The sequence below is a fragment of the Notothenia rossii genome (assembly GCF_949606895.1).
Source record: "Notothenia rossii genome assembly, chromosome: 4".
Classification (NCBI taxonomy): Eukaryota; Metazoa; Chordata; class Actinopteri; order Perciformes; family Nototheniidae; genus Notothenia; species Notothenia rossii.
This window is the reverse complement of record NC_136902.1, coordinates 44159193-44179089: the sequence shown is the minus strand read 5'-3', so window position 1 is coordinate 44179089 and position 19897 is coordinate 44159193. Positions and strand designations below refer to the sequence as shown.

The 19897-nt window shown below is 39.9% G+C and overlaps 2 protein-coding genes and 1 long non-coding RNA gene across 5 annotated transcripts in view; 1 reads left to right on the top strand and 2 right to left on the bottom strand.

Moving 5' to 3' along the window:
- LOC307037889 (immunoglobulin superfamily member 21-like) overlaps positions 1–175 on the bottom strand; it is a 166295-nt gene extending 166120 nt beyond the window's left edge. Inside the window, exon 1 of the mRNA XM_079679088.1 lies at positions 1–175. This exon is cut by the window's left edge and continues 282 nt beyond it. The gene's annotated coding sequence lies outside the window, so the exon portion shown is untranslated.
- A 646-nt stretch (positions 176–821) lies between these two features.
- Positions 822–5752, top strand: LOC307037894. 2 transcript variants are annotated; one of them, XR_013807804.1, is made up of 4 exons: positions 822–1246; positions 2768–2962; positions 4326–4486; positions 5314–5751. It is a non-coding gene; the product is annotated as an uncharacterized lncRNA (long non-coding RNA). The 2 variants fall into 2 exon arrangements; XR_013807803.1 differs by lacking the exon at positions 822–1246 and having other exon boundaries at positions 2617–2962; positions 5314–5752.
- Positions 5753–13307: 7555 nt separating this feature from the next.
- On the bottom strand, positions 13308–18567 carry LOC307038215 (uncharacterized protein). 2 transcript variants are annotated; one of them, XM_079679541.1, is made up of 13 exons: positions 18551–18567; positions 18259–18363; positions 17660–18150; positions 16977–17070; positions 16660–16895; positions 16328–16442; positions 15809–15926; positions 15637–15728; positions 15072–15189; positions 14873–14974; positions 14601–14774; positions 13959–14135; positions 13308–13731 (listed from the first exon to the last, which is right to left on the bottom strand). In XM_079679541.1, the coding sequence occupies exons 3-13, from the start codon at positions 17716–17718 to the stop codon at positions 13409–13411; spliced, it is 1608 nt and encodes a 535-aa protein (XP_079535667.1). In that variant the 5' UTR covers positions 17719–18150; positions 18259–18363; positions 18551–18567; the 3' UTR covers positions 13308–13408. The 2 variants fall into 2 exon arrangements, with proteins under 2 accessions (XP_079535667.1, XP_079535666.1); XM_079679540.1 differs by having other exon boundaries at positions 18259–18564.
- Positions 18568–19897: the final 1330 nt, after the last annotated feature.

Below are 19897 nucleotides of genomic sequence, written 5' to 3'. Positions count from 1 at the left end.
AAAAACGATCTGGTCCCGTATCATGGAGTCCCTCAGCGTAGCAAAGTTGCATGACTGTGCTTTTAGCTTCAGGTCAGTCAGAAAGCTATCACAAGGCTCATGCTGCTGCACACGTGAACGGAATACATATCTCTCGTATGTTTCGTTTCTTTATCAGCCTGCTCTTCATACACAAAAGTATTGTACATTTCTATCGCATGTGGGCCTGCTATAGTTAGCAGTAGCGCTATCTTCCTAGCATCCGGCTTAGTTTCCAGTCCCATAGCTGTGATGTAAAGCTGGAACTGCTGCTTGAAGGTCCGCCAGTTGCTGTCGACATTTCCCAAAAGTTTTAGCGTCTCTGGTGGCTTTAATGAATCCATGTCACTTAATCTGTTTTTATTTTACTTCATAATTTATTCCTGGTACCATGTTTTGTTTGTTGGTCTATTAATGAACTGACTCGTGCTCCGTGCATAGTCTTAGCCAAGTTTAATCCAAAAAGTTTGATCAGGTCCCTTACCGTACATCTGGATTTAAACATAGGTCACAACTATGTGGCGAAACCTTGTGGTAGGAGTGTGTCTCTATCTAATCAACACAAATGCATCAAAGCTTTGTGGTTGACCGGCATGACCCCATGTGTCTGCGCGTGGCTGGTGGGAAGAGGGCACTATTTCGTAGACGTTGTCCATGGCAACAAGAGTGACAGTCCGCACACACACAAGACCGCAATTATGGTAGAAGCAAAAAAGCCCGAAATATATAATTTTCACTCCGAGTGGGAGGATGATTATTTTTGTATCTATTCCAATTCAAAGTCCCAACAAGTCCTCCAACTAATACGACCAAATAGGTCGATTGTTTTCCTCGTTTTCCGACCCATTAATACGACCCAGAGCAGCGTTTTCAATCAACGGGTGCGTCAGCCTGTATACCTTTACGACCCACGGGCGCGTTTTAAATCAACGGGAGGCGGCGTAATGACGTACAACGTCCTCGACAACTTCTGTTAACAACCATCGTTTTTCAGACACGTACACTCTTCAAAAATCACGGCTGTCTGTCGTAGAACAAAACGTGATCCGTCTCTTAAATTTGTGTCGACCACAGACCTTATTTCGAGCTATTTTCCCAAATCCTATGGAGAAATCTCATTGGTTCTGACGCGAGGGAACCGGAAGTGGTCAAATGCTAACTTACCGGGGTTTTGGACTCGTCACTGCATCAGACAACATCCATTTATTTCCCAGACAAGCTAATAAACGTGAGTAGTCAGATATCAAAAGTATATTCATTTTGGGATATGTATTATGTTGTTTTATTTTGTCGTCTAGTACAGTGACTAAGATTACTATGTTTACCTAGGAATAATGATAGCAAAGCTAAATTAGCCAAAAGTAGAATCAGCTAACGTTAACGTGAGCATGGAAGTTATGTGATCCATCGGTTCATGCGGTTGATCCAAATGTTATCAAACGTCACATTCTTTATAACTATATTAAATACTATTTATCTATTAAGTGAAGAGTGACCAGGGGTGTAATACTGCCGGAACACCGCTCCGGCACCTAAAACGGGGATGGTTGTTAGCATCTGGTGCTAGCTAGCTATGATAACGGATAGGCTAAGAGGCTAATGTACCTAATGTAATGTTTACACAGTTAACTTTAGTCTAAGTTATCTCAGTGGGTCTGAAACAGTTTGGTCACCATATATGGAAATACATATTTCCAAGGCACACTTTTATATTATTGTAATGTTCCACAATAGGAGTCGGAAATTCAAGTTCTTAGGTTCAATAGCTCCTTTGGTAGTATACAAATACAGGTTCATAGGTCACAGGTTGCAGGTCGCAGGTTCAACGTCACACAGCACCCTAAAAAAAATCGAATGAATCTAAAACATCGATGAAATCATTACAATTCATACTATTGGACATACAACAAATGCATAAAAAAACAAAACAGTAAATAGTTAAATATGCACAAAGATACATTTTAAAAAAGTATTATTCTTATCATTTTTTTTATTATTGAAATGTATACAGTTAAGTTTCATATGGGTGTTGACAGATGTATCCATAGATTTAGTTAATTTTGCCCTCAAGTGCACAAGATTGATGCATTTAACTTCACGGGGGCCTCCGGACCCCCCTAGAGGACATGAGGTCCACCCCCACTTAAAACATATTCACATGGATAGGATACTAAATACATGTGCACACTTTTTATATAGTAACCTTTGTACCTCAGCAGGAGGGAGTTAGTTTATAAAGGTCCTTCACTGATCACTTAACTATCACGCAGCTGTGTGCAGCATTTACTGTAAGAATCACACATTTATTCAATAATGCAGACTTAATAAATGACCATTCTTTGTTGATTCTGGCTGGAGTGTTAATTGACAGTAGTTACATAAGCTTCAAAACAAGCCACAACTGCGCGTGCACACGTGCAGAACTTATAGAATTAGCAATACACCCCTGGTAATGATGATTTTAGTATTATTTTCTGTGATGATGGAGCATCAACTTTTGGATCAACCAGATATTTACAGATTAGGGTTGTCCATAACAGTCAATTTAAACATGTGACTGACTCTGTATAACATTATTTTCCTTACTCTTGTGATTTTTGTTCATCCTATCTAAAAGATAAAAAAACATGAGTTCATTGTTTTAACAAGATTTTTCACGATATAATAAAATACATGAATCCTGTAAACATTTGTAGTATAGTATTCTTATTTTTGGTATTCCCTGACATTATCTGTGTTTCTGTTACAGACGCCTACTCAAAAAGTGTGCCAGACATGCAGGCAAAGCATAGGAGTAGCAAGTAAAAAATGCAAACAATGTGGTGCCATCCAACCCTACAAAGAGAAACTCTCCAAGCAAAAAGAAAAGGTTGCACAGGAGTGGAAGGCCACGCAACAGAAAAACCACAGTGTCAACAAAGTGTATGACTCGACACATTTACTGGTAAGCTTTTTTCTCTTGCAGATGTCAGTTATCATAAAAAAGTGTGTAAATAATCCCTGATCTTAATCTTTTTATACAAATTGTTAAATTACTGAATTGATTTATACTTTCCAACAGTCGCCCTCATTTACTTTTTAAAAATAATCCTAATTTCTTAAGTAAGTTTATGTGAGAAGTACAGACTAGTGCACGATTACTGCACTTCATGTAATGTGTTAAGCAAAATTGTTGTCACCGTTGTATTTAAAGCTGTAAAGGCATAACACATTTTTTCGAACTGATGTTAGATAGTGTTTGTACTTGCAAGCACCCAGTTTTAGTAAAACATTATTTCTTAACCAGAAGTAACATAGTTCAGGCCAGTGGTAATTCCTAGAATCAGAGCTTCAATGTACATGTTTTTCTAATTATATCTTACAAAAAAACCTGCATTTTGGTGTTTCATATTTTATTTTGGAACTTCATAGTATAGAAAACACATAATTATGTGACTATGGTTTCCAAAAGTAAAATAAATGAAATATCATATACATTTTTGAATAAATGGTAAAACCAAGAATGTCAGTGAATCAAAACCAGCCCATATTAATATAGTGCTTGAAAGACAATCAAGACCTGGAAAGAGTTAGTATTAATAAAGAGGCCCTTAAAAGCACTTTCATTAAGCTTACCAGAGTCTCTGACTTTGAGCCGTGTTCGAACAGTCCTTTAAAAATTCCCCTGTAACACCAGCTTTACATCTGAAGTGCTGTTAATGCGGAACTTTGAACCTGAAATGATATAGGTTATAGCTTGCTGACATGTTTCAAAGCTAAATGTAGCTTATTCAGATATCTGAATGTGAGAATTAAATGGACAAATATTAGGCATGCCAGAAACTGACCATGATCAAAATCGGACAGCCCTGGCGAATATTAATTGATTATTCGCCGCCGAATTGAAACTAAGCCAGGAAAAAAAAGAAATACATAAATAATAATAAAAATATATATAAATAAAATCGAATTTTAAAAATAATTTTCGATTATGGAGACTGTAACGAATATTCGAAAAATAGAATAATCGCTGGCATCCCTAACCCATATAAAAATAACTATGCCCATGTAAAAAAAACTCAAAGTGAACCCGAGCTCGATAAACTTCTTTTTTTTTTACAGTTCTTTTTTAGGGGCTCCCCTAAAAGGGGTCTAAAATCACACCTGGTTAATTGTGGGGTGCCTTCCTCAATGTGCACACGTATCACATCAGTGCATTTTTCACTTAGGCAAAATAAATGGAGTTATAATGGCTTTAGGTGTGTGAAAATGTTTAGAACTGTTGTGTACATAATATTTCTTGTTTTTTTGTGTCCATTGTGTTCCAGCTCCACAAATGGAAAATGTTAGATCGGCGTCCCATCCTCCTTCTTGCCAAGAGAGGCACAAATGGTTTTTGCCGATTGCATCTGTCCATGGCAAATCGAGACAGAAGATGGTAACAATGCACTTGTTACCATAAAGAGGATTTACGAAAGCCTTATTAATGGTAAAGTATACAAATCTGCATGCTATATTTCAGCAATTTATCTGTTAACATTTTTTGTAAATTAGTTGCCCAGTTATCTGGTTTTAAATGTAAAACAAATGTGAATCACTGTTTACCAAGTAGTACAAATATGTCGTTATGTCTTGTTTTGTCAGTTAAAGGGCCCATGTCATGCTTTTCTGGTTATTACCCGTCCCCTTCTGTGTTATGAAGCTTTTCCTGCATGTAAACGGTCTGCAGAGTCACAAACCCTCAAAGTACACCCTGTAGCGAGTAAAACTCTAACACAGAAAATACCTGTCTATGCTGCTCTTTTTAAAAAAAAAATCTTCCTGAGTATAGTGACGTAACGGGCATAGTGACGTACCGGCTCACACACACTCACTCAGCCTTATCTTTTCTCAGCCGAGGCTCCGTGGATCTCCTCACGCACACACGCACTCACACTCACAGCCTGGATGTGAGTGTGTGTGTGTGTGTGTGTGTGCGCTCAGGCTGAGTTCCTCGCTGTCTCGCAGACCCCACACAGCAACCAGGAAACAACACCAGTAATCCAGCTCACACTGTCTGCTCCTCGAGCCTCAAAGGGCGGAGCAGCGAGCCCCCCAACGTCCCGCCAACACGGCACCCAGACCCCACGCAGCATTCTCATCTGTTTGTCCTTACTGGTGTCATTTCCTGGTTGCTAACAAACGCCATTGTAACACAGAATCACTGATGTTCCGCTGTTTCATTTTTAGCTGTAATTACTCAGATTATAAATGTATATGGCGGATTATACTTGGTCATTTACTCACCATGCGTCTACTTTTTTTTCTTCTCAATAGTGACTTTGGCAGTTGAACCTGAGGGCCCTTGTACCACACAGGCAGAAATGGCCGCAGACCCAGGATCAGACTTGTCTGTACCTCTTACCACCGAGACTGACACTGAGTTCACTCTCTTCCTCACTCCTGTGTCCTCCGGCCTGACTCCTGCTCTCTCCTCCGGGCTGACTCCTGCTCTCTCCTCCGGGCTGACTCCTGCTCTCTCCTCCGTGCTGACTCCTGCTCTCTCCTCCGTGCTGACTCCTGCTCTCTCCTCCGGCCTGACTCCTGCTCTCTCCTCCGGCCTGACTCCTGCTGTCTCCTCCGGGCTGACTCCTGCTCTCTCCTCCGGCCTGACTCCTGCTCTCTCCTCCGGCCTGACTCCTGCTCTCTCCTCCGGGCTGACTCCTGCTCTCTCCTCCGGGCTGACTCCTGCTCTCTCCTCCGGGCTGACTCCTGCTCTCTCCTCCGGCCTGACTCTTGCTCTCTCCTCCGGCCTGACTCCTGCTCTCTCCTCCGGCCTGACTCCTGCTCTCTCCTCCGGGCTGACTCCTGCTCTCTCCTCCGGCCTGACTCCTGCTCTCTCCTCCGGGCTGACTCCTGCTCTCTCCTCCGGCCTGACTCCTGCTCTCTCCTCCGGGCTGACTCCTGCTCTCTCCTCCGGGCTGACTCCTGCTCTCTCCTCCGGGCTGACTCCTGCTCTCTCCTCCGGGCTGACTCCTGCTCTCTCCTCCGGGCTGACTCCTGCTCTCTCCTCCGGGCTGACTCCTGCTCTCTCCTCCGGCCTGACTCCTGCTCTCTCCTCCGGGCTGACTCCTGCTCTCTCCTCCGGCCTGACTCCTGCTCTCTCCTCCGGGCTGACTCCTGCTCTCTCCTCCGGCCTGACTCCTGCTCTCTCCTCCGGGCTGACTCCTGCTCTCTCCTCCGGCCTGACTCCTGCTCTCTCCTCCGGGCTGACTCCTGCTCTCTCCTCCGTGCTGACTCCTGCTCTCTCCTCCGGGCTGACTCCTGCTCTCTCCTCCGGCCTGACTCCTGCTCTCTCCTCCGGGCTGACTCCTGCTCTCTCCTCAGTGTCTTCCTCACAGAAAAGAAGACCAACAAGGAATAAAGTGGCAATTAATGGTATGTGCGGGTTAATTAGTAATTATCTTATTTACATCGACTGAAACTGTGTTTGATTTTGCACATTGAATTAGTTAAAGAGAGAGAAAACAATCATCGGTACAATTAGAATACACCACCTTTTGTTTTGTTTAAGACTTTGCAGTATCAAAAGTCTCAGTGCCATTTTGAACAGTTTAATTGAGCACAATGTGATGTTAGGCAATGTTTAGGAGGTTATTGTTGAACTTCAACTTATTACCATCTTTTAATTCCTTGCAGAATGTCCCATTCATCAAGGGTCAGACACTTTCCCCTACAAAAAACTACTGAGGGAACGAATCAGGGAGGTTTGTTTAGAAAATATTTTTAAATAAATAAACAATGACAATAATGTTTCCGTGGAACCAAGTCTTATCTTATTGGATTTTCGTATACTTTGTTTAAAAGGAGTGTTTCAGTCTTAAGCATGACTGCTAATGTAAATATTGAAATTACAGTAACAATAATTTATTATTAATTTAAGGTTGAGGTACTTGTGTAATGCTTCATGTCGCATTAATGCATCATGTCCAGCCATTTATTTGTATATTACATTTTTTCTTGTAATCCTTTGTAGGTGAATTCCTATTCTTGGCAGTACAAATATTTTTTTAAATAATAATAGTATTCCAAAATATTAAACTGATGGGGAAAATGCTATTGACTATGTTACAGTCCTTCATATGTTTGAGTTAATCGTACCTACTATTATTTCAAATTATCATTTGATTTCACTGGACTTTTTGTATTTACATGTATGACATTTGAAAAAAATGAAGTTTACCTAAAATCTGTGTTTCTTTACTCAGGGCCATACCGAGGTGTTGGTGCAGTGGCAGTCTTGCTCTGGATGGTATGTATCTAATCTGAAGTTTCCTTCAGTGTAGCTGATGGGTCTGGCAGAACAGGGGCCACAAAGTAGTCTTACCAACCAACTTCATCAACCCTGAGATCACTAACTTAAACATTTTGGGTTCCTCAGCAGTAAATTGAATTTAGTTGATCACATGGGGGTGGGGAGCCATGTCATCAATGGCTCTATCAGACGTTTGCGCCATAAAGTAAGACATCCAAGTTCTCTGCCCTTCGTCATTCAGACATCGCGCCCTAGAAACGCTGTCTGATTGTAACACATAAGCAGGGAAGTAGCCTACATTGAAATAGAAATTAAAATATACAATAGAGTTTATCATTGATCAATATCACTAAAGGTTAAATGATTGATATGTGAGGCTGGATGGTATTTGATCTCTTTTGTAATTACTGACTTGTTACATTTGTTCTTAACAATTATACTATAAGTATAGTTAGTAGTAATAAGTAGTATTATTTCTGTGTGCAGTCTTGCAGGCAGTTGTCTAAGTTTAGTGCTGTATGTTTGGGCATTGATAAGACAGCAAATTCAAAGAATTGGTCAAATGAAACATTGACTTTGAAATAAAAAATGTACCTTGTATTATATATGATGTACGTGTTATATATAAATATATACATTATACTGCACTTTCATCATGATATTTTTGAGTGACTTAGTATATCTTCTCATTTGAAATAGCATTGTCAACATACTGTAGAACTACATATTCCAAAAAGTAATACTTTTTGCTGTGTCAGTATTGTCATACTGATATTCTGTACAAACTGTGAAGTCCATTGAGACAAATGTAACATTTGTGATATTGGGCTATATAAATAAACATTGATTGATTGATTGATTGATTGACTGTTTCTGTTTTACAGTGGGGCGAAGTGGAAAAATTCCTGGGAGCCAAAGGAAAACTTTTCCAGTTAAATATGGCTGACTTTTTTTTTTCTATTTTGGAGTAATAAAATACATATAAAAAAAACATCTATGTAAGTGTTGTGCCTATTTGTGTTCTTATGTTATCAGTGAGCTGAAGCCAAGACAAATACAAATATGTTTTAAGTGTATCCATACAAACTCATTCTCTAAAACTGTCATGATTGGTCTGTTGTGAATGACACCCATGAGGAAAAAGGTCCTATACATTATATCACATCGGCAGGGCTGTGATGTGATGAGGCCCTCGCGAGCGTCGACGGGGGGGTGGTGTGTAAACCCTGGACACACCAAGCCGATTACAGCTAGTGGAGCCTCGCAGCAGAAACTGTGGCGCGCTCAATTGCGCCGCATTTGCGCATCAGATGAGGCTCCCTCCACAAGATGAGGGCGAGAGGCAAACGCAGTCTGTGTGATCGGCGTGTATGGAGGGGCGGGCCTGCACATCGGCATATCACAGACTGGTGCATACATTGTACAGGCGGCAATTTGAAATGGAACGCAGCCCACACACGGCAGACAAACCCAAACACTTTTGGAACACGCCACCTCCAGACACATTAACATGCACTCCCCTAACTTTCCCCTAATCTGACATTGTATTTCATTCCATAACATATAAATATACTGTTCACCCATGTGAAACACACACACTGAAACCAAAATAATTTACAAACATGTGAAAATCTTTCATATGCGATGGAAACTTCTGAAGCAATGGAAACAGGAGTCAGAGAGACACGAGGAGAGCAGGAACTTTGATGGCAAACTGATGGTTTATTCACAAGACATGTTGTGTGCCACGAATTGACACAAAAGATGCCAAACCAATTCTGAAGATCTCTACCCCAGACCCATATTTAGCTAGTTCTGAGAGAAGAATCAACATTGTGCATAACAAGATAAAACCAACACCTCTATCAGCTGACGCCAATAGGCAGGAACAGGGAGACAAAACACTGAGAGCACAGTAGCCAAGGCTACAGGTGCCTGTGCTCAGTCAGGACAAGACCTGGGGGGTATACCACGAAACTGGTTCAACCTAACCTGGATATGTTTGAGTTAGCCGGTTGGCCTAATCCAAAACATACGCCCTCTCGCTAAACGGCACTACGACACGGGTTATCAAGTGGATCGCTCAAGCCAGCCGTGCCTATCTAGTTAGGTGCGCGTTCACATAAAAGGGGTAGTATTTGGAGCATTCGACCAATCACAAACATGGAGAAGCGTACTGACAGCGCAGCGCGTATACTTCCTGAATGAAAAGTCAACTATATAATTAGACAAATATGAAGACTTTAAACATCCATGACTTAAACACTTTATCCAGGATAAAAGCCACATAGCTGCACCTGCAAGGTGAACACAGCTGGTAAAAGAAAAAGTGTTTGAATGCGTACATTAACAGGTTTATGATATGCCCCGTCTAAGACACGATCTGACTTTAATTACATTTGACTCGAGTGTTTCGTAATGTGTTGCTTAAAATAATACTTCTGCATACAGTATGTGACACTGTAAGTGTTGCACGGCCAGATACGGCTCAGCTGACTCAGATAAGGAGATATATGATACATTATGATGTGATGCCGCGGACTGTACTGTGACTTTGATCCAGTTACTTATGTTGAGGCAGATATTTAATTAAGCTTTCTTAACGCTAATGTTATAATAGTCAGATTGCTCTGAAGATGGGAGGTGATATTCTATTAATGTTCACATTCACACGTGAACACGTTTGGTTCTATGCAAACTCAGTAATATCCATTGTGATACAGTTATAAGGCCTTCACAAGAGACTGTCAGTGGAGATTAAAGGGGATCAGGAGCTCACGTCTTCTCAGAGTCCTTGGTATCTGGCTTGATGATTGTCTCACATTTCTAAACTTCATGTAAATAACCTGCTTAAAAAGCTGAGGGTTAGGCTAGGTTTCTTCTACAGGAACAAGTCCTGTTTCTCTGCTTGAGGCCAGGAAAAGGCTAGTCACTGTGACCTTTTGACCTGTGCTGGACTATGGTGATTTGATCTATATGAATGCACCTGCCAATTGCCTGGTCAAGTTAGATGCTGCGTATCACAGTGCACTGAGATTTGTGACAAACTGTAAAGCATTAACCCATCACTGTACCCTGTATGCAAGGGCTGGTTTGCTTTCACTAACTGTACGGAGGCTCAGTCACTGGTACATTTTTATATACAAAGCCATGTTAGGGAAACTTCCATCTTATATCTGCTCCCTGATCTCACGGAAAATTGTAAGTGGCTACTGCCTGAGATCGAATGCTGTGGTTTTATTAAATGTGCCAACTGCTAGGACTGTCTTAGAGAAGACAGCTTTTAGATGCGCATCTCCTCTGTCTTGGAATAGTCTGCAAATTAAATGGAAACTGAGCAATCTGGTGCCACTAAATGTTTTTAAAGCTCGGTTGGATGCTACTCAATCGGAAGCTATTGGTACCTGTTTATGTGGATAGTTATGTAAATGGTGCTGTATGATGTCCTTTTGTTGTTCTGTTTATGTTTTTATGTTTCGTGTGGAACCTACTTGAGCAGGTCTCCCTTGAAAAAGAAATCAATGATCTCAATGGGATACACCTGTATAAATAAAGGTTTGAAATTAAATGAAATGAGAGTCATCATCATCATGTTCTCTCTGCTGCTGCTGCTGCTGCTGCTGGCAGCTGGAAGTGAGTCAACACTTATTATACTGCTGTTTAACAGGATAATCTGTCATATAACTTTTTTTTGTATTTGTACAGGTGTGAAGTGTGAACAGTTGAAACAGCCAGCTTCTGTGACTGTGCAGCCAGGTCAACGTCTGACCATCACCTGTCAGGTCTCTTATTCTGTTAGTTAATAATAATAATAAAATTCAATAACATGCTTTAACCACTAGGTGCCCGTTTATCAGCTGTGCGCCGTTATGGTGTAAATACTGCCTATCTACCAATTGGATCCAATATAAAAGTCAGCCGAATTACTGTTGATATTGCAAGGAGACATATTGTGTGAAAATAAATCTAAGATGTTGTTAAATGGCTGATATATTTGTGATCCACGTCACGTTTTCAGTTTTGGCGGCAGTTCTTCCTGTTTGTATAGAAGTCTTCTCATCAGGGCTCTATAGATAGATAACTACGGCAGATATGTAATATGTAATGCAGCCGAACCATGTATTACAATGCCGTTATGTGATTAGCTCCAAAGAGAAAAGCAAGCAAACTCGGAATAAAGTATTATTATTTTTTTTTTAAATGTTTTCGGATTTCACATCGCATAAACACCATTTCCAAACGTGCATTGCGGCTAAACCATGAATCACCGAGCTGAGGATCTTGGTTATGGCTAGAAAGGATCCGTCTTGTGTAAAACTCTCGCGAGAGTTCGGCTGAATGTCACGTGGCTGAATGTTTACGTTTGGCAGGCAGCCTTTCAGTTAGGATCGTTAACATCAGTTGGCCACAGCAAATGATGGTGAGAAGCTAAACTATCTATTAATTATGTCAATGACAGGGAGTGTGATCGTTGAAAAGCGGTCTTGCTGGTGTTCAAAGAAGAATGACAACACTGTAGATCACCAACACTATGGTTTATTTTTTATTCACAGGCAAGTCAACGTTGTCGCAGTAAAAGTCCCAAGATAGCTCCTGGTGCAATAAAATGTTCCCTTGCAGTGTTTTACTATTATGTCTGATGTTTCTCTATTAATATTGCTGCTGCATTAATGTGTATGTTGCATCATGTTACTGCTGTAGATGTGTTTCCGAGCCGCTCCGATTACAACGAGAGTTACAACGAGAACGTGAAGTCATATTTACAATAGAAGGATCCTTTCTAGCCATAACCGAGGATCTTGCCTACGTCTGTTTCCGGTATTGTTTTTGACGGATGTATTTTGTTATACACACATTCCTTCACATTTAATTTAAAATGTACATTAAAATATTTCATGAGGCTTTCTAAAATGTTTTAAAATATAACTACGGTTCGAGTTGAAGAGTTTATAAATTAACATGAACCGAAGCTGTTGCCTGGTAACGCAATCGTGCAACGTCACGTCCGTTAATTCCACATCCACACACATCGATTTAATAAATGAATATAGCCTTTGTATCTGCTAAAAGAGGTGCCGACCAGCTGGGGCAACAGAAAATTAGCGAAATTGAGTGTGACTATTACAAATGAAATCATTATTATATTAATATTGATAATAATAACAACCGACCGTCGGGTAGCATTTGCTTGGCATTTCCGGGTATATCTCCACTGGTTGGGCCACGTTAACAATACTGTGTAAATGTCACGTTTGAAGGGACGAAATCGTGACAGCTTCACGTCTCCCATCATGGTAAATCGTCACATGTTCACGTCTTGCCGTGATACCGGGTTGTGCTGACCATGTCCATGCCTTTATGACAACAGTGTACCAATCTTCTGATGGCTACTTCCAGCAGGATAACTCACCGTGTCACAAAGCTCAAATATTCTCCAACTGGTTTCTTGAACATGACAATGAATTTTACTCAAATGTCACAGTCCACAGTCATCAGATCCAAATCCTACAGTGCACCATTGGGATATGGTGAACGAGAGATTTGCGTCATGGATGTGCAGCCGACAAATCTGCAGAAACTGTGTGATGCGATCAGGTCAATATTGAGTGAAATCTCTGAGGAATGCTTCCAGTACCTTGTTTAATCTATGCCATGAAGACTTAACGCAGTTCTGAAAGCAGATGGGGGTCCAACCCATCCTAGCAAGGTGTACCTAATTAAGTGGCTCGTGAGTGTATTACTTAGCTCAATTTGTATTGTTAGTGTGTGTCTGTAGGAGTAAAGTCTAGACACATTCTTTGGATGTAAGCATTGGCTAATTAAACAGATCATGATTAAATGACATGATGATAATAAGGGTGATCACCAAAACCTTATACCAGGGGTGGGGAACCTCTGGCCCTCGAGGTAACTCGGATCTGAAGGTGACTGATAACTGCTAATGGCATTTACTTGGATACCAGACATAGTAAATGCAAAGCAGGATCATATAAAAAAAAAGGTAATAAACAAGCCATTCAATCGTAATACTCGTTTTAATACGTTGACATGCATACAACACAATAGACTTGTTAAGTCCTGTTCGTTGTCCTGTTTGTTGTCCTTATCACCGTCCTGTTAGTTTTCCTCATCACCGTCCTCATCACCGTCTTGTTCGTTGTCCTCATCACCGTCCTCATCACCGTCTTGTTCGTTGTCCTCATCACCGTCCTCATCACCGTCTTGTTCGTTGTCCTCACCACCGTCCTCATCACCGTCCTGTTCGTCGTCCTCATTACCGTCTTCAATGTCTTCCTCCATCATGAGAAAAGACGAGTCCGAGCCAATACAGCTGTAGGTGCTGGTGACTCTGCTCAGTTTCTGCTCCAGAAGATATTGATGGTGTAAAATACAGCAGTGCAGTCCCCTGTATCCCTCTTCTGTTATATCGCTTGGAGAAACTAAAATAAAAAGACAAAATGACAGTCTATGTAAGGCAACTTTTAGTTAGCATTGATGTTGGTTCCATATAAGCAATTTGAATGTTTAACTCCGAGGCTGTATATTAGCTAAAAAGATTTGTGATTCAGAAAAAATGCAATCATTACAGATGCTATTCAGTGATAGACATTTGACACTGGGAGGGGGGCAGTGGCAAATATTATAAATCGGTATTTGTGGAACATACTTTGGTTCCTGATGTCGTCTTTTGTCTGATGAAGGAGGCGGTCCAGTTTGTCCAGTGCCTGCCTCAGATTTTGACAATGCTGGGTCATCTCCTTCACAATGATGACTTTCTCCTCTTCCATACGCCTGACCAGCATAACCTGGTCAAAAAGTCGCCTCTTTGTGCGCAGGTTCACCACTATAATGGAAAAAACACAAAATATAACAACCACAATGGTAAGGCTAATAAAACAAATAATATCAGTTTGTATTCAATCTTTTTTAATTAAATTGACCAAAACCTTAAAATCTGGTAAAAAAAAATTCAACCTCGCCGCTTGCTGAATTTTTTCAATTCTGTCTATGTTGGCAGAATTACATTCAGTATGTCTTGAGATTCAACATTAGTATGCAGTTCAGGGTGGTCAGGAAGGGTTTTACTGTTTCCATAGATATGCCTGTCCCAGTGAGACTAGACTATTAAGACTTGATAGGGCAACATCATACAGACCTTTCAATATAATTATTTTAAAATGATTTGTTGTGATCATGATGATTTGTGACACCTATGTTGATAGCTCTGTGTTACATTGGTGATTGTATTCTAGTACTTCAACTGAATTTATGGAATATCTAGGGCAAACAAAAACAAGTTGTTTCTTACCATCTCCTTGCGCCTCCCAGGGCAGAATGACATCCTCAGACAGACCGCATGCTGCTTCTGTGTCAATTTTCTCTGAACAGGCATCAATGGTGTTGTACTGCAGTATCCTCTCTCTGAGTTTCTTCTTGAGCTCTGTCAGTCTTCTCCGTTTGCGTTGCCTTGTTTGGTTGCTGTCTGTAAAGTAAAACAAAATACAAATAAACTAATATTAATAATACAAACAACAACAACAAGAAACAAATATTGTTTCTAGATAACGTAATAATAAATACCATTTTGTCGATAGAGGTCGTGTTTCTTTCTTCGGAGGGAATAAATAATTTCATCTATTTCTCTCTGGAGCTCCTCTTGGCTACTCTGGGCTCCATGTTTCTCTTGAAAACAGAAACAACAAGGTGTAATCATAAAACATGAAGCCAAATGTTTGGAAATATGGAACCAAATCTATACCACAGTGATCATATAACATACCAGTGGCTGCCCATTGCTTGACCTCCAACACCCACTGCTCCGTGTCCTCCAGGGAGATGTTCAGCTCTTGCTTGAGACTCTCAAGATTGTCCACTTCAGTTTGTGCTCTCTGTGTAGTCTGGTTAGAATGTTTAAAAGGAAAAAGTGAATATGCGTTCCAGTTGGTTGAGAAGGTTGTTTTTTACTGAATTCCTTTATGCACATTAACTGACCAGACAACAACATGAAATGCTAAACACCTTCTCTTCAAGGTTGGCAAGTATCACCTTAGTTTCCCTTTTTTTTCAAGATCAAGCAGGATTAACATTATTATTATTATTATTATTATTATTATTATTATTATTATCCAGAAATTCAGATGAATCAACCTATAGTGCTTTATTAAAAACAAACAGAACAGAGACTCTCTTGGCAGAACAGTGTGCCATGGCAGCGCCATCATAATGAAATGATTGCAGAATACATTCAATTCAACAACATGTAGCTAAGGATGGTGTTAAATTACTACAACAACAAACTCGGATAGTCTTAATATACATTTTGAAATGCAGCATGGACGTCTTACTTTGACAAATCTCTTTGAGAGTGTCTTGTGGAGATTCTCCACCTTCCTGTGGTTCCATTGTATAGCCAGCACGGTTATCATATCTGCTCTAGCTGTAAACACAAAAACATGAAAATTCATATGAGCTTTACAATGTGGCACTACTTAAAACTATTTGTTTTCCTCTACCAACCTGATTTGGTCATGTATTTTGTTGTCAGAGCTGCCCTTGAGAGGAAGCTGTTAACCTGTTCCACTTCCTCGCCGACAGTATTTCCAGCACCTTCCTGGCTTCTGCCACCCCACTTCACCTGCTCAGAATCATAAACAATGAGATCTAGCTATTTAGTTCAATATTATAATTTCTTGTACTGTACATCTTTAGTTATCATCAGTGTCAGGAGCAATTTCAGAAAGTTAAAATGTTCTGATATTGAATTATGCTTTGAACTACAATGTCACAACTGCAGTTATTTGAAGCTCTATTCATTCATTATTTCTACAGTGCGGATATATTTACTAAAATAAACATAATGGGTTTTGGAAGCCTATCCTTGTGACAGTCTGTTTTGTAACAATTTTGTCAACATTTGTAACTATTACAATTATTCCACAGGCTTGAATAGAATATACTACATGATATTCTTATGTGCACTACAATTTCTAAAACATTTGAATCTAGTGACACAAATGTTTAATTTGCATACTGTACCTCGCATTTGCCTGTGTGGGCCTTGGCGTGCATTACAGAGAGAAAAGGTTTCATCTCTGTAAGTGGTTGGAGCTCAGGCAACTTTGCTGCCATCTTCTCCAAATAAGGCCAGTACCTGTAATGACAAAATCAATTAGCTCTTCCAGTTGCATGATGGCATAATAGTAAAAAGATAAACCAGGTCCTTAAAATTACCAGTACAATCCTTGTAACCAACATCAGCATTTATCCAAATGAATGTTTTTTTTGCTTTACATCTACTGGATGTGCAAGAATTAAATAGATAACACGTTTCCCACAAACACTTCCAATTTTGCAATAGTTATAACTACCTGCAGGCAACATCCATACAAAAGAATGTTGCATTCGCAACTTCAGCCAGCTCCTTCTGCAGGAACATTGGGTAGGCATATATTTCACCACGGTAGTGATTTAGGCCTTGTAGTAAGATGCCATGTCTGCACACAGCTATTTGCAGTCCTTCCTCATCCACCTTGGCCCTGGACTTGTGTGAGGTTTCTCTGCAAGCTGTGAATGTTGCCGGTCCACAAACATCACGACCACTTTTCTGAAATAGACACAATCTGTTACATTTAACCCTGTGCTAAGAAAAATAAATAAAGGGTTAGGGGATTGAATAGATTCTTACAATCGTCATCTGGCTCCTGATTTTGTCGACAAAGGCAGACACTTTACTGTCCTGGGCAATGAACAGTCCATCAAATAGAGACGGTTCATCTGTCCTGCGAAATTCGAGAAAGACATTGTAAGCAACATTATCATACATACATAAGTTTGATTGTGTGCTCTATTTAATGTGGCCAATTTGCTTTTGCCATAACATTTTCATAAATGTGGAAAAGGTCTTTGTGAATTTGATCTGTAATTCTGTGTAAAGTCTTTTGCCACCATTATTTAACATTAGTGAAAAGTTTACTGACTTCTTGTAAAAAGGTAAAAATAAAAGTACATCCTTTATATTGATGGGCATGGAATAGGGCAGAGGAAGGCATAGAAAAAGGTTCCTGGGCAATTTAATACATTTTTCATGAAGCGATTATATCCAAAACTGGTTCTTAGCTCCAACATATCCAACTAACGTCAACCATTTAACATTTTAAAGTTGAGTTAACTTTACAGGCGTCATATACAATCATGTTTATGAATTGGATTTATATAATTATGTGTAATTTCAAACCAACTATTGTTTTCTGATGGTCTACAAACTTTGGAAAAAGAAATTGCAGAGTTGGGGAAAGTTAGACATTTCAGCAAAGACATTCAGCTTAGTCAATAAAACAACAACTAAAATGAGAATATGATTTCACTGACCCTCTGGACTTCTTGAAGCGATAATGCTTTCTATTGCCATCTACAGCAATAGCCAGCATGTCAGGTGTGCATGCTGGGCATTTAAAGGGCTCCACCAGGCATAGATCTTCTTGTCTGTAATTACAGAAGGCAAACTCCCGAAAGACTCTGTGGAAGATATCGCTACAGATTCTGGCTGTCTGGAAACAAGAATGGTATTCATTTGGTTAATTAAAAGTTTGGTATTCAAAAATCTTGAAAACCACATTTTATTCTTACCCTTCCTGTGGAAAACGATCGATGTTCAAGCATTTTTATAAATACTTGCTGGGATAATGCTGGGCTGGCCAATTTCATTTGCTCGAATGATGTGAACACATCAAACTTAAAAATAATTTTGCAGCTGTCGGTTGCTGGCCAGTATTTGTATCCCAGCAAGTCACCTATGCTCGGGGACCATTTGGCGGAACAAATTGGGCAGCACACAGAAGGCAGACGAACGTTGTATGGACCTGAGAAAAAATATAAATGTGCAATTTGACAGCTATCTATGCAATGTAGGACAAAAGTATAATAGTAATCCTGTATTTCTGCTTGATCGTCTTCTGGTGGCAACAAACCATTGATAGTCACCAACACGGTCTGCTTTCCTGGGATGATGGTGAAATCTTGGCTTGGACCACAGAAGCAGATTTGGGATGGCGGAGGAATTGGAAGCAGACACACTGCAGCAAAGACAATTTCAGAGATTCATATGCATGTTAGGACATGTTAGGAAATGTAGTCAATACAAATTGAGACATTTTAACTGTTAAAGCAAACTTCCGACATGGTGAAAATGATGCCGCTGTATATGTAGTGCACATTAGGAAACCATGGTAAGGGAATATGTAATACCTTATTTGAACCCACCTTGTTCACGGAGTCCATATTGGCCACTTTCATCCACAACCACTAAGGATGTGGGAGGAATAGGTCTGTAAAACCCATCAAACATGGCTTCCCTGTCATGGAAGACATGTTTACCATGGATAATAGGGTCACATGCCGGACAAAGAAAGGGAGTTCCTGGTGGAACACAGTCCAAGCACCGGACCACAGCATCAGCAGTTTTGCATTGGAGACAGGAACGTGTAGTGACAATCTCTGCAGCCAATTTCAAATTAAGGAGCTCTGGCATTGCAGCTCTGAATTTTTGTTCACGTTTCAACTGTCTTTGGGTCCATGTTGATGCAGTGGGTGTTTCTTCTGATGATGCAGGGACAGTGAGAGAACCCAACAGGTTTCTCAGTGTCTGAAGATGTTGATCTAAAATAACAAAATATAAAACAAATCATGGAATTTAGTTTAATTTAAAAAAGATATTCCATACATGGCTTTTCACTTTACAATGTATCATGAAGAAAGCTATTACATACTACAAACAATTACCTACATTTCAAGTTGAAGGATAATTTAAGAATTCATTGTGCATACCAAGACTTGGGACCTGTAGAGGAATCTCATGTGTCTCCTCGACCTCTGGGGACTTCTGAGAGCTGGAAGGTTTAACTGCATAAAACAAAGTACGATGATATGGGAAACATTATTGAGGACCGACCAACGACATTAAAACTTAATGAAACACTAGAACTAGATTATATTTTACAGACCAGATCGATTCTTATTCCAATGTTGGGCTATAATGTTCCCATCCAGGTCCCTCTTCCTCCAGGAAACATTTGATCCTTGCGTTATTTTCTTTGGTATCTTCTGTATCTTCGGTTTCTTTGGTTTCTTTGGTATCTTAATATATAAATATATAAAAGAGATTATATATTTCCCTTAATTGTTGCACACACATCTTTGTAATGTGTGTGTCTGTTATCATTTGAGTAAATGTTATAATACATTTTTGGATAATGTTGTACTTGCCTTATTTGCCAACTCATCTGCGAGGGCATTCCCTATCTCTAGCCATTCATTCAGTTGCTTGGATGACATTTTTAAGTGAGGATAAAAAGGGCAACAACAAACAAAGGATGAACTGACATACAGGGAGGGAGAAAAACAAAACAAAATACAAGAAAACGAGAGGGGTGAAAGAGAGTAGGAAGAGGAATATGGCTCTGAAAAGAACCGTTGATTTTTTTATGATAATAGGCTACTTCATATAATTGAATTGATAGATGACCTGAAAAAAACCAAACAGATGAACTCAGATTAGCTGTGCTACCATGTAATTTAATTGTTGCTTCATAAATAAGCATTCGCCAAAAT